This window comes from Lytechinus pictus, chromosome 12 (assembly GCF_037042905.1).
Source record: "Lytechinus pictus isolate F3 Inbred chromosome 12, Lp3.0, whole genome shotgun sequence".
Lineage (NCBI taxonomy): Eukaryota > Metazoa > Echinodermata > Echinoidea > Temnopleuroida > Toxopneustidae > Lytechinus > Lytechinus pictus.
The window spans coordinates 9,033,574-9,051,937 of record NC_087256.1 but is presented as its reverse complement, the minus strand read 5'-3'; the positions used below and the strand labels follow the sequence as shown (position 1 = coordinate 9,051,937).

Here is an 18,364-nt window from a genome sequence, read left to right as displayed (position 1 = left end):
ACTTGACTGAACCATATAATATTAAACAATGCTAATTCCACACGTTCAGAGAAAATTAGTCTTTGTTTCACTTGACAATGCGCAGAAAATTAGAATATTTCAGATTTCACATAATAAAATACAAAAGAAATAGTGAGTGGATGATGTCATCAGTCTCCTCATTTGCATACCGACCAGGATGTGCATATAACTATTTTGTGAAATTAAGCGAAACTTTAAAATGTCATAACTTTCTTATTTTACATCCGATTTTGATGAAATTTTCAGTGTTATGTTTGTCGGATTTTTCTCTTTTTATTCAAATCAACTTTTTATTGGGGTGGACTTGTCCTTTAATAATGGGCCTACAATAGAAAAGAAATAGTGCGTGCATGACGTCATCGGTTCCAACATTTGCGTACCAATCAGCATGTGCATATTGAAATGTTTTGTAAAATTGAGCGAAACTTGAAAAACGTTCGATTTTTAAGATTTTTTTTTTTTTTGGGGGGGGGGGTAATAATTTATCTATCTTAATTCAAGTCAACTTTCTGTAGAAGAGTGATTATTTCAATTATTTATTTAATAATCTTATTTCTAATTTAATTATTTCCATAATTATGTATGGAATCTTGGGTGTAAATGTATTTCCACTCTTGATATTGATTTATAATTGCATATACAAATCCCTTGAAATCATTAGTTGTTTCATCATCCATGCATGTATTAAGTATGATTATGATCATACACATACTCTTGCTTCGATGATATTCCTCAGAGGAATACGAAGAAGCACTGTCTTGAGCACTGTACGCGCCAATTGAAAAGTTGTAAGGAATTCCACAATTTTCTTTTTAATCTCTTTCTCTATCAAATGTTTTTGTTTTTCTCACATGTTGTCTTCATCATCTGTGCTTCACCCCCATAAAAATGATTTACGAATAAAGGACTAAGAAGTTGTATTTCAATGACATAAAAAAGAATAAAGCAATTGCCTTCCAAGTCTCATTGCCAAATATGAAATACCATCACGCCTTTGTAATACTGTTCATCAAATTCTGACACAATCTTTGACATTGACCTAACCTTGGGGTATAATCCTATAGAAGAGGCACGCAGGAAATTCCAAAATGAGGGGACGGGAAGGGGGACATTATGATTTTTGAAAATCAGTAATTAGTATATATGATGGGTGGAAGATAATTGACATCCGGAAAAGTCTGCTTAGAAACTTGATATTATCATGTACAACTCAAGAAGGTTTACTCCTGGCGTGTCCATACAATGTTTTAGTCCCCTAATCAATCAAATATAATTAAATTAATTAAACAGTATATAAGAAATACACAGAATTGTGTGTATATATATGTATAGGGGGAATGTGCTATATACATGTAGGGGCAACCCTTTCTTTCTTCTTCCTTCCTTCCACACTCTTTTTCTTTCTTTAAATCGTTCTTTCTTCCCTTCTTTCCCGTTTCTACTTCCTTATAAACTTAACATATCCAGTGGGCTTGTGGCAGCAGTCAATATAGATTTCTCACAATTGTTTAACAAAATTTGGTCCTCTTGTTCAAGGTAGTTTAATACCAGGATAAAATATTATATAAATCTATATACAGTACTGTTTCCAGAAGAAGAGAGAGACCTATACAAAGAAAGAATTGTCCCAATCCACCTCAATTGTCTTCGTATGGACACACTCTCAATACAGACATGATCAAGTAGGCCTACTCCCATCTGTGTCTCTACTGGGTATTAACTAAGGATTATTAATCAAGCCTTTCGAGCTATCAACGCTGATCAGGTCATCCCCCTTTAGCCTTCCTTCGGAGTAAGATTTCTCATTTTGAGTAATGTTCCATGTTCCCTCAATGGTTTTTATTTTATATTTTTCATGGATCTCTCTATCTCAATACAATGAGGTTAATGCTGCCTCCTTGCATCTTTGTGTTCATATTTTAATGTGATTTAACAAATTACATAAAATGTGAATATATATATAAACATATATCTGATTCTCATCCCCCACCCATCCTCTCTCTCCCTCACTCTCTCATGCAAGTTCCTAAAAGTTAATTATTGTTAAAGCAGGGTTCCCAGCCTTTTAAGAAAACAAAATTCCCTGATTTTTCCTAATGAAGTTTAAAAATTCCCTGATAATTATTTAAATCCATTCCCAGTTTCACATGTTTTCTTAGTTGATGCAGTGAATTACATGTATTTTCAATATAAAAACTGTACTGCAGTCAAAGAGGCTACACTAAAAAAAAAACCCACCATAACCAGTCATTCAATGGATGTTGTTTTGATATGCAACGAAATATAACAGAGTCTGAATGACTACCGTGCTTTTCACTTCCCTGATTAATCCCTCATTACAGGCATTTTCCTCAGTTGAGGTATTTTGTATCAGATTCCCTGATTTTTCCCTGACTGGAAAAAAGTAAAATAATTTTCCTGATGGGCTGGGAACACTGTAAAGGTATAGGCCTATTCATTATCTGATCATTTCACCCCCCCCCCCCCATGCATACAGTTACACACACAACTACCTTGTTAACCAGCCGTTGTTCATAATCTAATCATAATAAATAATAGGTCTCTAATTATATTTTGGGGTTTTTTTTAAATGATATTCACAACATCTTGAACATCTTAACAAATTCCATCAGGAGTTTGACTTAACTAAGCCTAAGCTATTACAGCTGAAATCAACATAGATATACAGTCATCCAGGGCATATAAATATTTTTAAAACATAAATATTTCGCATACTCACATCAAGAAGAGTAAATTCAAATTCAAATTTGGACGGATAAAAACACTATTTTACAGAATATCATAGATAAAATATGTTAGGCTAAGGGAAGGCTGACCCCCCCCCCCCCCTCCCCAAGTAAAAATACAGTCATTAATGTCTCAGACAAATTTTTCCCCATATAAATCAGATAGTGTTCAATGAAGTGGCAGTTCATGTAAACTTTAAAGAGAGTTGGGGTCACATCACAACCGTTCCCTTTGAAGCCATGTTTGATGTTACAAGGTCAAAAGTATTATTAAGCATGTGCTCGGCTGGATTTTCCTCATAGATAACACTACAACAAATTCTTGGCTAACAGTTACAGTACACTAAGAAAAAAGAAATGGCTCTTTTGTAAAGATGACAACTTCTTGCTGCCAGAATAGACTTCTCACCATTTTAACTGTACAATTTCAGTGTATCTTTCATATTATACATCCTAAATACAATTGAATGATTATCATTATTGATTGATTTTTCAATGTCAATATCAATATTTGAATGTCACAATTACTCCACAACTGATGATCCAAGGGTGACACAAGCTGTTCATAAGTAATGCACTACTTGGGTGCCAAGTTAGGTTCTCATTCTTGTTGTTAAAACAAGCATCTGAATGCAAAGTCTATCATTTGTCAAAATTTAATAGGTTATAGGACATTTACAAAATAAATGAGGAAATTTAGGGTACATCATTCATCACAAGAACAGGTTCTAGTTGTGGGTAAAATTCATAAGTCATGAAGAGATGTAATAACTCCTCTAGGACCTATCATCCAAATAACACTTCACTAGACAAAAAAAATGAATTTTCTACACCAATTTCCTCAAGGGTAACTTGTAGCAAAGGGCTGATATGAAAATTGCATTCTAATAACATTTCAGGTACATAAAAGACATATATCATTAAAGACATGTGCATGCACAAGACAAGGAGTAGCTATGATATGTTTGCCAAATAACAGAGTCACACAAGTTTCGTCGCAAATCTTAAGGTGCCTTATTAATGATGTCTTCGGAAGGTATCAATTACGGAATGGCTTCAAGGTAAAGGAGTCCATCAACTCAAGCAAAGATAAAACATACATCTTCATGCTTGGAAGATAGGTTCTAGCTGAGGAATTCATAACTCTTGTTTGATAAATAAACATCACCACACATTGAAAGTCACACCTTAGCTCCAAAATTTTTTCACAAGTTTGGCAGCAGAAACACCAACCTAGTCACAATCTTTAATGGTATACACTACTGGCACAAGATGAAAACCAAGATCAAGTACCACTTGGAATCTGGCTCAAAATGCGTAACATTTCATCAGCAGGACAGCTCCTCTTTAACTCTTATCATGCCAGACAAATTGCAGCTCTATAGGATGTTTCATAACCAAATGGAAACAGCAGCATGATAAGATTTCAACGCTGATTTCACCAAAATTGACTTATTAATGAGGTCTTCGGAAGGTATCAATTAAGGAATGGCTTCAAGGTAAAGGAGTCCATCAACTCAAGCAAAGATAAAGCATACAGCTTCATGCTTGGAAGATAGGTTCTAGCTGAGGAATTCATAACTCTTGTTTGATAAATATACATCGCCACACATTGAAAGTCACAGCTCAGCTCCAAAATTTTTCACAAGTTTGGCAGCAGAAACACCAACCTAGTCACCATCTATAATGGAATACACTACTGCCACAAGATGAAGACTTTGCAAGTACCACTTGGAAGCTGGCTCAAAATGCATAACATTTCATCAGCAGGAGGGCTCCTCTTTAACTCTTATCATGTCAGACAAATTGCAGCTCTATAGGATGTTTCATAACCAAATGGAAACAGCAGCATGTTAAGATTTCAACGCTGATTTCGCCAAATTTGACAAGGATGACAACAGTTTCCAGAGTCCTCTTCAAAAGGAGACATGGCTAAACTGCAGCAGTGTGGTACTATGCTTGGGAATGGAGATCAAGGTGTTCTAGGGATATCAGCAATGCTCTTGACAGTATCTTCTCAAAGGAGGTTGTCCAATCTTAACAGGAGACAGTCATCAAAGATCTCCCCTTGAGTATCCATTCCTCCTTGCACCAAACAGCACAACGTAGCCTCACCGGATACTGCGCTTGATGCTGCTCCCGCTCCACCTCTAGAGCCCTCTCTTGGTGATTCTGGAAAGGAGATATAAAATTATGGGTATCTTTGACATAAACTGGCTTTAATGGTCACCCATGGATTCATCATAGTTCTAAGAATGTCATAATATTGCGCATAACGCTATGCTGGAGATACTCCCCCTGGGGAAGGTTACTGCCATTGGACAGTAGACAACATCTGCGGCAAAGAAAACACAGAAAAAAAGGATGTCAAAAACGCCAAAAACAAGAGAAAAAAAAGCCTCCTAAATCACGATGGCCTAAAATGCAAATAGAGTATGTAATTTGCACTGAGTGCGGCAGTAAAGCAAATCCGGGATCGAATCCCCCAATATTAATTGTACCAAACACAGGAAAATATCAAAACACAGTGCATGTTAAGTGCTTGCAGCTGTTGCAACCTGTCGTCACTCCCAAGTTCAGTCACTGAATGAGAGTGATCGAGACCGGGCCGTACACACAGAAAAACTTTTCATCCAATAAAACTGTGGACTTTGCTGAGCACTGAATTGCATAACTGATTCCTGCATATACTGTGTTTTTCCCGGTAGGCACGGAACGTGAAAAGAGTGTCAAAGGAAAAAGAATTATTAAATGAAATCTGTTTAGAGTGTGCAAATCTGGGACATCTGCAAAAATCTGTGTTTAGAATGTCCCAAGGACCTGCCTTTGAATCCTGGGTTAGAGACTTAAGAGTACTTTTTTTTCAAGACAATTTTTGCAGATGTTGTACACTCTTCAATGGCAGTGATCCTCCCCCCCCCCCCGGATACTACACAGATATTTGTATGTAATGTCAATTGCATCTCCTCCCTAGTAAGTCTACTCTTACTTTGATGATGGACTGGATGATAAAAATGAAATAGAAAGATCTGTTTGCATTATCTATTAGCATGTTACTAAAACAATTTTGGTCAAATAACCCTTAACAAGTGGAATGCCTCTGGCCGTCTCACCTGCATCACGCGATTCAATATAGCAGCAGTGCTGATTTTGAAAACTACTATAACTCGCACAAGATGTTCAGTGATACTTGGTTACTCTTATTTCCACGTTTTATGAACTAGACCAATACACTTATAGAGATATGATGGCAATTCAACAAATACCCCCAACGTGGCCAAAGTTCATTGACCCTAAATGACCTTTGACCTTGATCATGTGACCTGAAACTTGCACAGGATGTTCAGTAATACTTGATTACTATTATGTCCAAGTTTCATGAATCAGATTCATAAACTTTCAAAGTTATGATGGTAATTCAACAGATACCCCCAATTCGGCCAAAGTTCATTGACCCTAAATGACCTTTGACCTTGGTCATGTGATGTGAAACTCAAGCAGGATGTTCAGTGATACTTGATTAACCTTATGTATAAGTTTCATGAACTAGGTCCATATATTTTCTAAGTTATGATGAAATTTCAAAAACTTAACCTTAGGTTAAGATTTTGATGTTGATTCCCCCAACATGGTCTAAGTTCATTGACCCTAAATGACCTTTGACCTTGGTCATGTGACATGAAACTCAGGCAGGATGTTCAGTAATACTTGATTAACCTTATGGCCAAGTTTCATGAACTAGGTCCATATACTTTCTAAGTTATGCTGTCATTTCAAAAACTTAACCTCAGGTTAAGATTTGGTGTTGACGCCGCCGCCGCCGCCGCCGCCGTCGCCGTCGCCGCCGCCGTCGGAAAAGCGGCGCCTATAGTCTCACTCTGCTATGCAGGTGAGACAAAAATTGTGATTAAGAACTGCAAATACTTTTACATCTGTTTGTATAGCTAGCGTGTAAAATTTCACACAAATGAAACCTATTTCAGCCAAGATTTGAGGAAGAAGATGTCCAAATCACAAACCCTCACCATTTAAAAACTTTGGAAGTACAGTTGGGATGAGGTTGAAATATAGACAGGATAAGTCATAAGACTTTCTGAACATACAAAGAAAACTAAAGAATAGGATAAAGGAAACATATTTATACACACCCCCTGACATCTGCTCTACTGCTGTCTCCACACAAGAAGTCAGGAACTCCTCTGCAGCACTAGATGGATCACCAGCAGATGGCTCCCTACTACCCGAAGCTGCAGCACCTTCTGCTCCGTTCTGTCTATTGCTTGTGGATTGGGTTATCTGTGCTGGGCAAGGGAGGGTCACCAGACACATGGCATGGTCCAGCCGTGGGGCTGGTGGTGGTCCGTCTGGTTTGAGCTTCAGCCACCTGCTTTTTCCTGCAGAAGGGATGTTAATGTATCGTAGTCTGATTTTCCTAACTGATATTCGTTTTCTTCAGTGTCAACACAATTCTGATTCTGAAATTTACTTTATCTGAAATATCATGAAACATGAAATGTATTGTCATTCAATATACAATTTTCGTAAATGTGATATACAACAAAATGCATTTTGAAGATGTACAAAAATAAATCAACTCATTTTGCTTGTAAAACTGACAAGTGGATATGGTATCATATGCACTATGTAAAAACAGCAAATAAGATCTTATTCATTTTCTTGAAATACCATCAATGATTAGTATTCATGATCCTCCATGATTAATCCTTTTCTATCTCCTCTAGAATTACTGGTATACTAAACTCAATCATTACATGCCAATAGTGATTCAATTAAATCAGAATAACTGTCAGCAAAAATAACTGACAAACAACTTCATGCAAGGATCCCTTGAAATAAATAAAGACTGGGATTATTCAAGTAATAGAAGAATCAGACTAATAGAAGAATAAAAACTATGTTCTTCTCGTTAACTGATTAAGAAACCACTGATAGCCATTAACCACTTAACCCACACATACAAACATCATTAGTTGAATATCAAACTCACTTGTGTCAAACATATAAGTTTCATCACTAGCTCCTCCAGTTGTCATCCCACCAAAAATAAGGATCTTGTTGCCATGGGATACGCATCCATGAGCAGCACGGCCTGATGGGATATCTCCTTTACTCTTCACAATTTTCCAAACACCTGTGTCTACAATGAGAATGAAGAATATCCAGAATTCAATTGAGATCATAAATGTTTATATATATGTTGTTTTCAGACAATGTTTATCTCTAATAAAGCCTGAAATAATTATAAATTGCTTTGTTGATTTTGTTGATTTTTCAACAAATAATGATGATAATAAATTACAATACATATTTATATAGTGCCATCAATCTAGAAATAATCTATTCCTAGGCAAAGACAGATCCTGTTCCTAATTGAAGCCATCATCATTCTATTTTGGAGCCTAGTTCACCAGCCCTTAACAAAATCTCGACTGAACACTAATAGATTGATAACTATTAATGTACATTTCTAGAATTTCTAAAAGCTTTACACATAAACAACTAAATAATATGATAAAAAAACACACAAAAGATAATAGAAAAGATCTATCACCACCAAAAGAGACACCAGTAGCCCGTTTCATAAAAAGTTACAACTGTTGTAACTTTGCCATTATGGTAACGGGGCTCAGCAGCCAATCAGAATCAAGGTTTCCATGTTGTAATTCTTTATGAAACGGGCCCCTGATCATTACTGAATCATACCCAATGTGGTTTCTTTTAACTGAAAAGGACCTGAAACAGACCTGCTCAAACTCTATGTTTTGACATGTTTCTTAATTCTATAGAAGAAGGAGTACATGTATGGAGTTGAAAATTCAGAGTCCATTCATATCTAAATTTCAGAAAAATTGTAAAGCCTCTATGACCATCTCTCCTCCAACCATTGCATTTTGAGACACTTAAGAGAATTACGATATACTCATACAGGTCATCACAGAGAATAGTGCGTTTTCACTCACCTATACTATACTCATACAGGTCATCAAAGAGAATTGTGCTTTTTCACTCACCTACGATATACTCATACAGGTCATCACAGAGAATAGTGCGTTTTCACTCACCTATACTATACTCATACAGGTCATCACAGAGAATAGTGCGTTTTCACTCACCTATACTATACTCATACAGGTCATCAAAGAGAATTGTGCGTTTTCACTCACCTATACTATACTCATACAGGTCATCACAGAGAATAGTGCGTTTTCACTCACCTATACTATACTCATACAGGTCATCAAAGAGAATTGTGCGTTTTCACTCACCTATACTATACTCATACAGGTCATCACAGAGAATAGTGCGATTTCACTCACCTATACTATACTCATACAGGTCATCACAGAGAATAGTGCGTTTTCACTCACCTATACTATACTCATACAGGTCATCAAAGAGAATTGTGCGTTTTCACTCACCTATACTATACTCATACAGGTCATCAAAGAGAATTGTGCGTTTTCACTCACCTATACTATACTCATACAGGTCATCAAAGAGAATTGTGCGTTTTCACTCACCTATACTATACTCATACAGGTCATCACAGAGAATAGTGCGTTTTCACTCACCTATACTATACTCATACAGGTCATCAAAGAGAATTGTGCGTTTTCACTCACCTATACTATACTCATACAGGTCATCACAGAGAATAGTGCGTTTTCACTCACCTATACTATACTCATACAGGTCATCAAAGAGAATTGTGCGTTTTCACTCACCTATACTATACTCATACAGGTCATCACAGAGAATAGTGCGTTTTCACTCACCTATACTATACTCATACAGGTCATCAAAGAGAATTGTGCATTTTCACTCACCTATACTATACTCATACAGGTCATCACAGAGAATAGTGCGTTTTCACTCACCTATACTATACTCATACAGGTCATCAAAGAGAATTGTGCGTTTTCACTCACCTATACTATACTCATACAGGTCATCACAGAGAATAGTGCGTTTTCACTCACCTATACTATACTCATACAGGTCATCAAAGAGAATTGTGCTTTTTCACTCACCTATACTATACTCATACAGGTCATCAAAGAGAATTGTGCGTTTTCACTCACCTATACTATACTCATACAGGTCATCACAGAGAATAGTGCGTTTTCACTCACCTATACTATACTCGTACACGTCATCAAAGAGAGAAGTACCTGACATACCACCATGGAGGTAAATCTTGCCATTACACACCGCCATCACATGACCATGCCTAGCTGACGGTATTTTACCACTCGATGGGGGTTGCGTCCATTCACTCGTCACTGATTGAAAGACAGAAGCAAAATATTAGAAATTTTCTCTTGAGAATCACATCACCCTTTCTTCTTTCCAATGGTACTTTACAGCTCAAAGGGAACTGTGTCCATTCACTTATCACTCATGAGAACGCTAAGGTGAGAACGCTTAGGTAAGAACTGAATATTTTCACAAGGGTTTTACGTCTAACAGAAGCAGATACTATTTGTGTTGAATATTTTGCAGCACTGTGAAATGGTATTATTTTCAGGAAATTTAAGATTGCTCAAGCACAAAACTTTTTCAGTTCCAGACACAACTCAAAACATTGATGAAAATGCAATTATACTGTAATAATGAACCATTATGATAAAATGCTTTTTTCAAAGCAAACTTGTTATGAATGGAACACATATGGTGTAGACCCTTCTTATCTCACACACTTTCCTTTGGTGGGGCATTGATCTGCATTTGCTGCACCACACCCAGGAAAAATATGAAAGTCCAGTAGGATGCACACAAAATTTATACAAGGAACACTCCCCTGGCGTGTTCATAAAAAACTCCCCAGGGAATGGAGATGGTGCATAATGCATGAATAGAGCTAATGGCATCAGTTAGATCTCAGATAAGTTACAAATTTATTTTGGCCCTGTCAAAAAGAGCATGACCAAAATGAATATGAATACAAACCTGCATCATAGACATGCATCATTGTGTCAGATACTGGCTCTGATCCTTGCTGACCTCCGCCAAATATATAAAGTTTGCTGCCATCAACAGCACTTCCTCTACAGGTCCGAGGTGAGGGCGTGGTTCCTTTGGTTGTTACAGAGCTCCATGACTTGGAGGCTTCAAAAGGAATCAATATTGGTGATATTAAATGACAATGATAATAATCAACAACATTTACATAGCACTTATCACAAGTATTATTCTAACCATAAAAAAGGAAAAGTATTACTGAGCAAGGATGGGAAGTTATTTTCTTTCATAAAAAGTATAATAATAATGATGATGATGATTATGATAATAATAAGGTTATTGTTATTATTATTTTGGGCTTAATTATGCAAAGCACATACTATTTACATCATTAAAATTCAAATATTGCCCAAGTCACATATTTTGGGGGTACCAAGAGATTCGACTTTGGTAGATTCATTAAATAAATTTTTATTTTAGACAAACAAGGGAAAAGACAAATTAAAATTGAAAATAATACATAGGCCCTAATCATTATACCATATTTCACCAACTGGTGTACAAATATACCATACCTAAATCCAAAATCTGCACACAGTTAAGGTTCTTATCCAGCTGTGCTCCTCCAAAGACAAGGATCTTACCAGGATCATTAGGGGCAACAAAAGATGCATGCTCGTAGCGAGCAGTGAAACCTGTTAGTTCTAGCTCATCCCATTCATACTGATCTAAATCACATGATGAAAAAAAAAATGAAAGGAAAGTTATTTGCAGGCCCTATTACATTTTGGTATACTTTTGCAAGAAGATTTGTACATTTGGTTTTATGTTTATAATGTTTAATACAGGAAACCTGTCCCAACATCCACATATGATTTTGAAGTATAACAATATTTAATTCATAAGTCCATTTTCAAACAATTTAATACCCTCGTCTGCATGATTTAAGTGATGCAACTTTTATCTCTGCTCTATTTGGTGTCATTCTCAACTCTTAAAATTAAGAGCATGATTTTCAATTTAAAAACAACATGTTTTTACTTTGACTAAGGTTATGTCTTGTGTGGTTTTTATGTCAATAGCACAGACAGTAAGCAATCTATTTCTAGCTGAGAAGCCATTCAATCATGATACAGGTTTCTGAAGATTTCCAGAAATGGGACCAATGACTCTTTCAATTGTATATGGAAATTTGCAATTGATTTTGGGCTGCCTTTGCTACATAAATTACAATAGACATGTTTACTAACATATTTCGATTGAAAACCAGACAATCCAGACAGCAGCATCTAATGTATGCAAACTGGACTGTCACTTCTTTATGACTAACAAGTGACAGAAACATCATAAGTACTGAGTTCTAGGAAAAGGAAAATGCATAAATTTGAATCACTTGCCTATTGGTTTGAGTTGATTTTATTTTCTTTCTACATTTCAATAACAAAAGTATACAAGTATAATCTTTTTCAACATTACATAACAATATGCAAACATTTTCCATCATAATGATTAAAATACATATTATTCTTATTCAAATATGAATTATACTTGATTTTTTTTAATTGATGAAACATATGAACTAAAACATATTGACAATAGAAATGGGGGGGGGGGGGCTGTGCCACCTTAAGCTTGGAGCTTGAAATTAATGGAGGAAAGGGAAAGAAAACCTGACTACGGTGCAATTGATCCATCTATGGATCAATAAAAAATTTGAATTCATTCGCAATTGGTTAGTTTCTTGCAAAATCCCCCTCAGATTTTTTAGTCAAATCTTACCAAAATCAAGAAGATGGGTCTCATCAAATGGGCCACTGGGAGTAGCTCCTCCGACCACAGCAAGCTTCCCAATACCACCTTGTGTTGAAGGGATGTGACAGCAACACTGGCCGACCCTCATGCTGGGATGTTGCCCACGAGCCGATACCACATACCACAAGTTATGCTTGCACAACCACTCACCCCTCTCTAAGATTGGATGAAGTTCCATCTTGAGTAGTTATCTGTTTTAATCAAATAAAATAAAAAATATGTGTTCAAAATTAGAAAAGATTTCAAAATACAGCGAGTCAATAGTATAGACAACAAAATTGTAGTAGGCCTACTTTGTTAAAAGGAATGTAGATTGTACCTATGTCAATTTTAACACATACCTGGAATTTAAGAGACAGATGATGTTTCGTAGTAGGCCTATCAATATTTTTTGTAGTCAAAGTAGATTGGCCAACACATTGGCATTGGCCTTGTGCTCGATCGCGGCAAATTTAATGCATACTTGTCTGTCCATTCCTCATGGAAAACACGATTTTCAGCATCCACCTTTCTCTTCTTTGCAGAATTTGATGCCATCTTGACCTGGCTAACAATTAATGACTAATGTACCCCTGAGAAAATCTGCAGAACTAAGTTAAGTTTACGTTTTAACCAAATTGATCGCGTGTTGGAATGTGTGCGCACACGTTTTCAGTTCTCCACTCCAGTCAGGCCCAGGGTCCGATTGCACGAAAGGATCTTTGCAAGGACCGTCTATCTTCGTATCGCCCATTTTTTTATTATGATGTGCTACATGAAACGCATTTCAAATAAATTATCTGCAAACATATTTTATTCGTCCGTTAAATAAACAAAATATTTGTTTAGTAATTTATTATTATAAAATTTGATATTTAATTTTATTAAATTTAAAGGCAAGCTAACGAATATTATTTGTTTATCATAAATTTAAGAAACACCCCGCTTATAGCGCATCATAAAAGATGGGCGACACCAGGGACTCGGTTTTATAATTATAAGGGGAGCAATAAAAAGCTCTCCTAGAACTTTTAAGGAGAGCGGCAGAGGAGCACTTCAAAAAGCTCTTCTTCAACATACAAGGGGAGCTTTTTGCCCAATTAACAAAATGGATGGAGGAAATGTATGTACTATAAAATTACAATCAACATCCAAAGGAAGTATTTTAATTGTTTTACAATGTATTGTAATTAGATTGTGTGTTGTAAAACCTGATTTAGTTAGGTTTTGACTTTGGCTAAAAGTTAAGTCACTGACAATTTTTTTTTTTTTTTCGGGGGCTCCATTTTAATTTTTTTGTCAAATTTCGGGGGCTCTTTTTAAATGCTACTTTTTTGTATTTTGAGGAATACCTGTTCACTTATTAAGGAATTATTACTTTTTGTTTAATATTGTATGATTTTTAAAGTTATTTATCATCTTTAGAATCTTGGATGTGGGTGTGTGCGTGTGTGTGTGACTGTGAGTTGGACTTGGATATAAATTAATTCAATATCTAATTTCTACTCCATTTATTCATGTACAATACCCTAGTCAGCCATGTACATGTAATAAAGGCCCACTTACATACCCTAACTTTTCCTGAAGTTCTTTGAAAACGCAGATCTCCATGAAAATTTAATTTCTCTATGGGGGAGTCTAAATTTGGTGAGAATGTATTCATTAAGAACTTAAATATACATGACAATGAAGAAATCATCAAACTTTATTGGCAGTTTTGAATAATATTCCTGAAATGTAAACTCTGTCTGAAACAGAAAATCACCATCATTGAGGCCTTTACTGAGCGAATTGTCCCCCAGAGCTCTGGCAGAGAGACAGAGCTCCAACTGGCTAGCTAGTAAAAGCGCCAATGCGTGAGCCTGCCGCTGTCCTTGTAAAAAAGATGGAGCTTTGTTTGATGATTTATTGTCTGATATAATACCTCATCCCCTAGAAAAAGAAAACAAATGATTTTTTAGTTATAATTGATAAATTAGATAACTTATTTTGGAAGTTAATAAGCCGTTTTGAAAAGCAAAGCCGAATGACAACTCACCAATGCTAGGTTACTAGACTCTGGGATTTATTTCCTGTGTAATTCGAATTATTTTATCACAGAATTGTGATATCTGTAGGGGAAACATGTGCATTCGAAATGGCACACGGTGGTAGTCATAATGGACCCCTATACATGCAACTCTTTCCCGACCGTTGCGTTGATTTTTTTTTCCATACCTGGTACCATGTGTATGGAAATACGTGGTACAGAAAAAATAACGCAACTTCGGAATTTGAAACTGCGCTACTCGCTACTTTTAAGGCTTATTCGTGATTTTGAGTGTGGATTTTGGATGGTTTTTAAATGGCAAGCGAAGCTCGAGCATATGGCACTAGTGGGCCGTTGAGTTGTTATCACTCGGCAATAATTTCGGGGGCGACATTCAGATTTTATGTCGCCCCCGAAAGCATGATTTTGGGTGATTTCGAGGGCGACTTTAGGCATTTTCGCGCAGGTTAGCTATCGCGAGGCGCGCTATTAATCGCGCTACCAAAAATGGATTAAGGCGCGCATGTAGCGCGCGATCGCTCTCGCGCGCCTTAAAATCGAGTCCCTGCGACACGAAAGACGGTCCTTGGAAAGACCATTTCGTGCAATCGGCGCGGCCCCAGGACTGCTGGAGGAAATCAGGGGCCGATTGCACGAAAGGGTCTTTCCAAGGACCGTCTTTCGTGTCGCCCATCTTTTATGATGCGCTATAAGCGGGGTGTTTCTGAAATTTATGATAAACAAATAAAATTTGTAAGCTTGCTTTTAAATCAAATTTTATACAATTTCATGAGATATCACATCATTTTATAAACAAATATTTTGTTTATTTTAACGGACAAATAAAATATATTTGCAGATAATTTATTTGAAATGCGTTTCACATGGCGTATCATAAAAGATGGGCGACACGAAAGACGGTCCTTGGAAAGACCCTTTCGTGCAATCGGCCCCTGAGTACACAAAAATAAACGTACGGGACTAGACTTCACATTATTACCGTCAGAAGCTAAGAGGTTTTTTTCAATTCATGATTGTTTCAAAACTCTAATTCCATAAAATATAAGAAAAAGAATTATAGACTTACTATTCAAATTGAATCTAAGTTCTTAGACCTCTTTCAAATGTATATTTCAAGAAGAGATAGATCTAGTGCCGTGTTTTCCTCAGTAAGCTCAACAACATCATCAGTCAATAATTTTGTTTTTTGTTGCCTACGCGCAGGCTAGGCCAGATTAAGGATCAACGTCTAAGACTAAGTAGTTAGGATTCAAAACTACGCTCGTTAAATAAAAGAATGTCATTTATTTTTAAATATAAAAAAATTCAATTTAGTCTTTTTTTTACTTTAGTTTAATGTTAAAACTTATTTTTTACAATAAAAATGTTGATAACTAAAACCAACTTATGAAGGAAAGCCTGAAACATTTCTGCGTGCCATGTGATGTGTGTGGCGTAACCTCGTCAAAAAAGTGATGAATTAAGTCAAATTTATTTCTTGTTTTGAACTGGAGAGTGCTACATCGTCTTTAGATGGTGAGAAATTATATTTTACATTATAACTACCCTAAATTCACCCCTTTTTAGATCGATATACACAAATAATCGATGTTTTTGTGAAATTTGAGTTTTGATTGGTGTAGTCCCACGTGCAGAAATTGATGTGAAGAAGGTATTTGGACTGTTGCCGTGTTGGAGGTAAAGCCAAAAAAAAAAGGAGAGACTCGGCACTGCACTTAGCCTGGAGGCGTCTAGCCTAGGGAGTAAAAGTCATCTACTCTACATAGGCTTACTTCCCATGACGCCTGGCACGGCAAGGCATAGACAGCTGGCAGCCGTCTGTTTCGAGGAGTTTTTTAACATTTTTTTTTTTTTTTTTCTCCTCGTACACAGACGGCTCGCTAGCGTGCAGCCACCATTAGGGGACTTGCAATGCAAAATCCCCCTGTCGGGGCTCTTCAATTTTTGTCTTTAATGAATAAAATTTTTGAAAATTAATGTGACCAAAATGCAAATTAATATTCCCTCTTGGCATTAATTGCCAAAAAACAGAGAAAAATCAAGTTAAAAGGAACAAAAACAGTGACTTACCTCAGCTGTCGTGCAAATTCACTTCCCCGTTTTATCCGATCTTAAGTACATAAACATATGGCCATTGAGTCCCCTGTACAGATCGCGCTAGAACTTCGGTCTCTGTATTTGGTGAGTGAAGCCAACGGAGTTCAGCCGAACAACCAACATAACAGAGACCGAAGCTTTTGGTCTAGGCAAGGCATAGGGCCACACGAAGCAGAAGGAGAGTTTTTGAGAAAACAATGTTGCTCCAAAACTTGATTGATAGTATAGTGAGTGCTTGTATTACCGGGGTCGGGTCAACTCGGACCACGGGACAGCTCGGACCGCGGGCCGAGTTGTCCCACCCATTACGAGATTTTTTTTTCACAAATCTGCGTCTATTTTTCCGTCATTTCGAAATTTCTTGTAAAGATTTTCTAGAGATATGGTCTGATGGTAATGTTCTTCACTTTCTATTGCTTTTTTTTTCGCTGAAATAAAAAAAATGATGCTACACAGCTACAGGGCATCGAATCTTTAGGTACCCGTCCTGACTCAGTCCGTACTAGCAGTAGGGTGTCTGGAGAAAAAAATTATTTTTCTTATTTCAAGAAAATATCACATTTTCTTTGTGAATTTGAAGAGAAATGACCTTCAGACTGACAGAAATGTAACATTTTTGAAAAAAATCCAATTATTGGCTGCAAAAAAGAAGAATGAAATTAGGTCAATTTTCAGCATTTCTCTGCCATAGACTGTGTAGTTAAGAAATGGACACACACAAATCCAAATTTTTAGCTTCTGAGAGCTGTTATAAATTTATTATTAATGCCAAAAACTTGTCCATAAAGAGTCCAATAGGATTTTTTATGCTCTATCTGATGATATGATTTTTATAAAGATTTGGAAACCAGATCACAATGAAAAATTGCGACAAAGTGAAAAAAATTGTGCAAAACAGAAATTTCATTTTCCCATAGAAAACGCATGGAGAAATGGCAATCTCAACACACACAAAAATAAGGGTTTGCAATTTATCTCTAAATCCTTATTTAAAATGATCACATAAACTTGTCCTTACTGTCAAAAGAAGCCCCTGAATTTTCTCTTTCCATACATGCCAAACACAAGTTAATAATCAATTCAGATCACATTTTTCTAGTAGCCTGAACTTCCCCGAAAAAATGTGCCATATTTTCCCCTAAATCAGCCTGTTTTATGCTGACACTTTTCAGTGTGGCTTCAGACACCCTACTAGCTAGTCCAGATTGGACCTTGTTGTTTGCCTTGTTGTTTGGAAGTGCTTTTTCCCAAAGCTAACATAGAGGGCACATGTCTCCCAATCTCTAATCAGCGCCAATCCACTCATCTTCCCTCCCCAACAAGGTCCAGTACAAAACTTTGCTGTACCAGAAAAGCTAGGCATCAATCAAACAAGTTACACGGTAGGGGGTCAGGTGCCCTAGTCTCACACACCAAACAAGACACATTTTTACCCAAAACAACTTCACCTCAAACAGGGTGAAAAATGCAAAGTTGTGTTGTTTTTTTACACTGTAAACATAAGGCTCCGTGTTCATGCACTTAAAAAATATCTATTCAGCGCCTTCCTCTCTCGCCAAATGATTCCACCCATGAACCAAGTATCAAAGTTTGAATAAGTAGACTAGACCAGTCACAAGGAGGCAACAGCTGGTAAACATCTCTGGCTCAGGCAGCATCAACAGATCCTGGCCCC

The 18,364-nt window shown here is 36.6% G+C and overlaps 1 protein-coding gene across 1 annotated transcript; it reads right to left on the bottom strand.

Moving 5' to 3' along the window:
* Positions 1-2,588: 2,588 nt before the first annotated feature.
* On the bottom strand, positions 2,589-15,791 carry LOC129273473 (rab9 effector protein with kelch motifs-like). The gene is made up of 8 exons (XM_064107648.1): positions 15,659-15,791; positions 12,531-12,754; positions 11,327-11,479; positions 10,740-10,898; positions 9,923-10,072; positions 7,777-7,926; positions 6,917-7,162; positions 2,589-4,940 (listed from the first exon to the last, which is right to left on the bottom strand). The coding sequence occupies exons 2-8, from the start codon at positions 12,739-12,741 to the stop codon at positions 4,786-4,788; spliced, it is 1,224 nt and encodes a 407-aa protein (XP_063963718.1). The 5' UTR covers positions 12,742-12,754; positions 15,659-15,791; the 3' UTR covers positions 2,589-4,785.
* Positions 15,792-18,364: the final 2,573 nt, after the last annotated feature.

What these genes read in the sequence shown, in the direction of transcription:
- LOC129273473 (XM_064107648.1), bottom strand. Translation starts at nt 12,741, where the DNA reads ATGGAACTTCATCCAATCTTAGAGAGGGGTGAGTGGTTGTGCAAGCAT. An exon ending in TGTGCAGATTTTGGATTTAG is followed by an intron (nt 10,899 to 11,326) that starts GTATGGTATATT and finishes TTCCTTTTGAAG; the next exon opens with CCTCCAAGTCATGGAGCTCT. An exon ending in AACTTATATGTTTGACACAA is followed by an intron (nt 7,163 to 7,776) that starts GTGAGTTTGATA and finishes TCCCTTCTGCAG; the next exon opens with GAAAAAGCAGGTGGCTGAAG.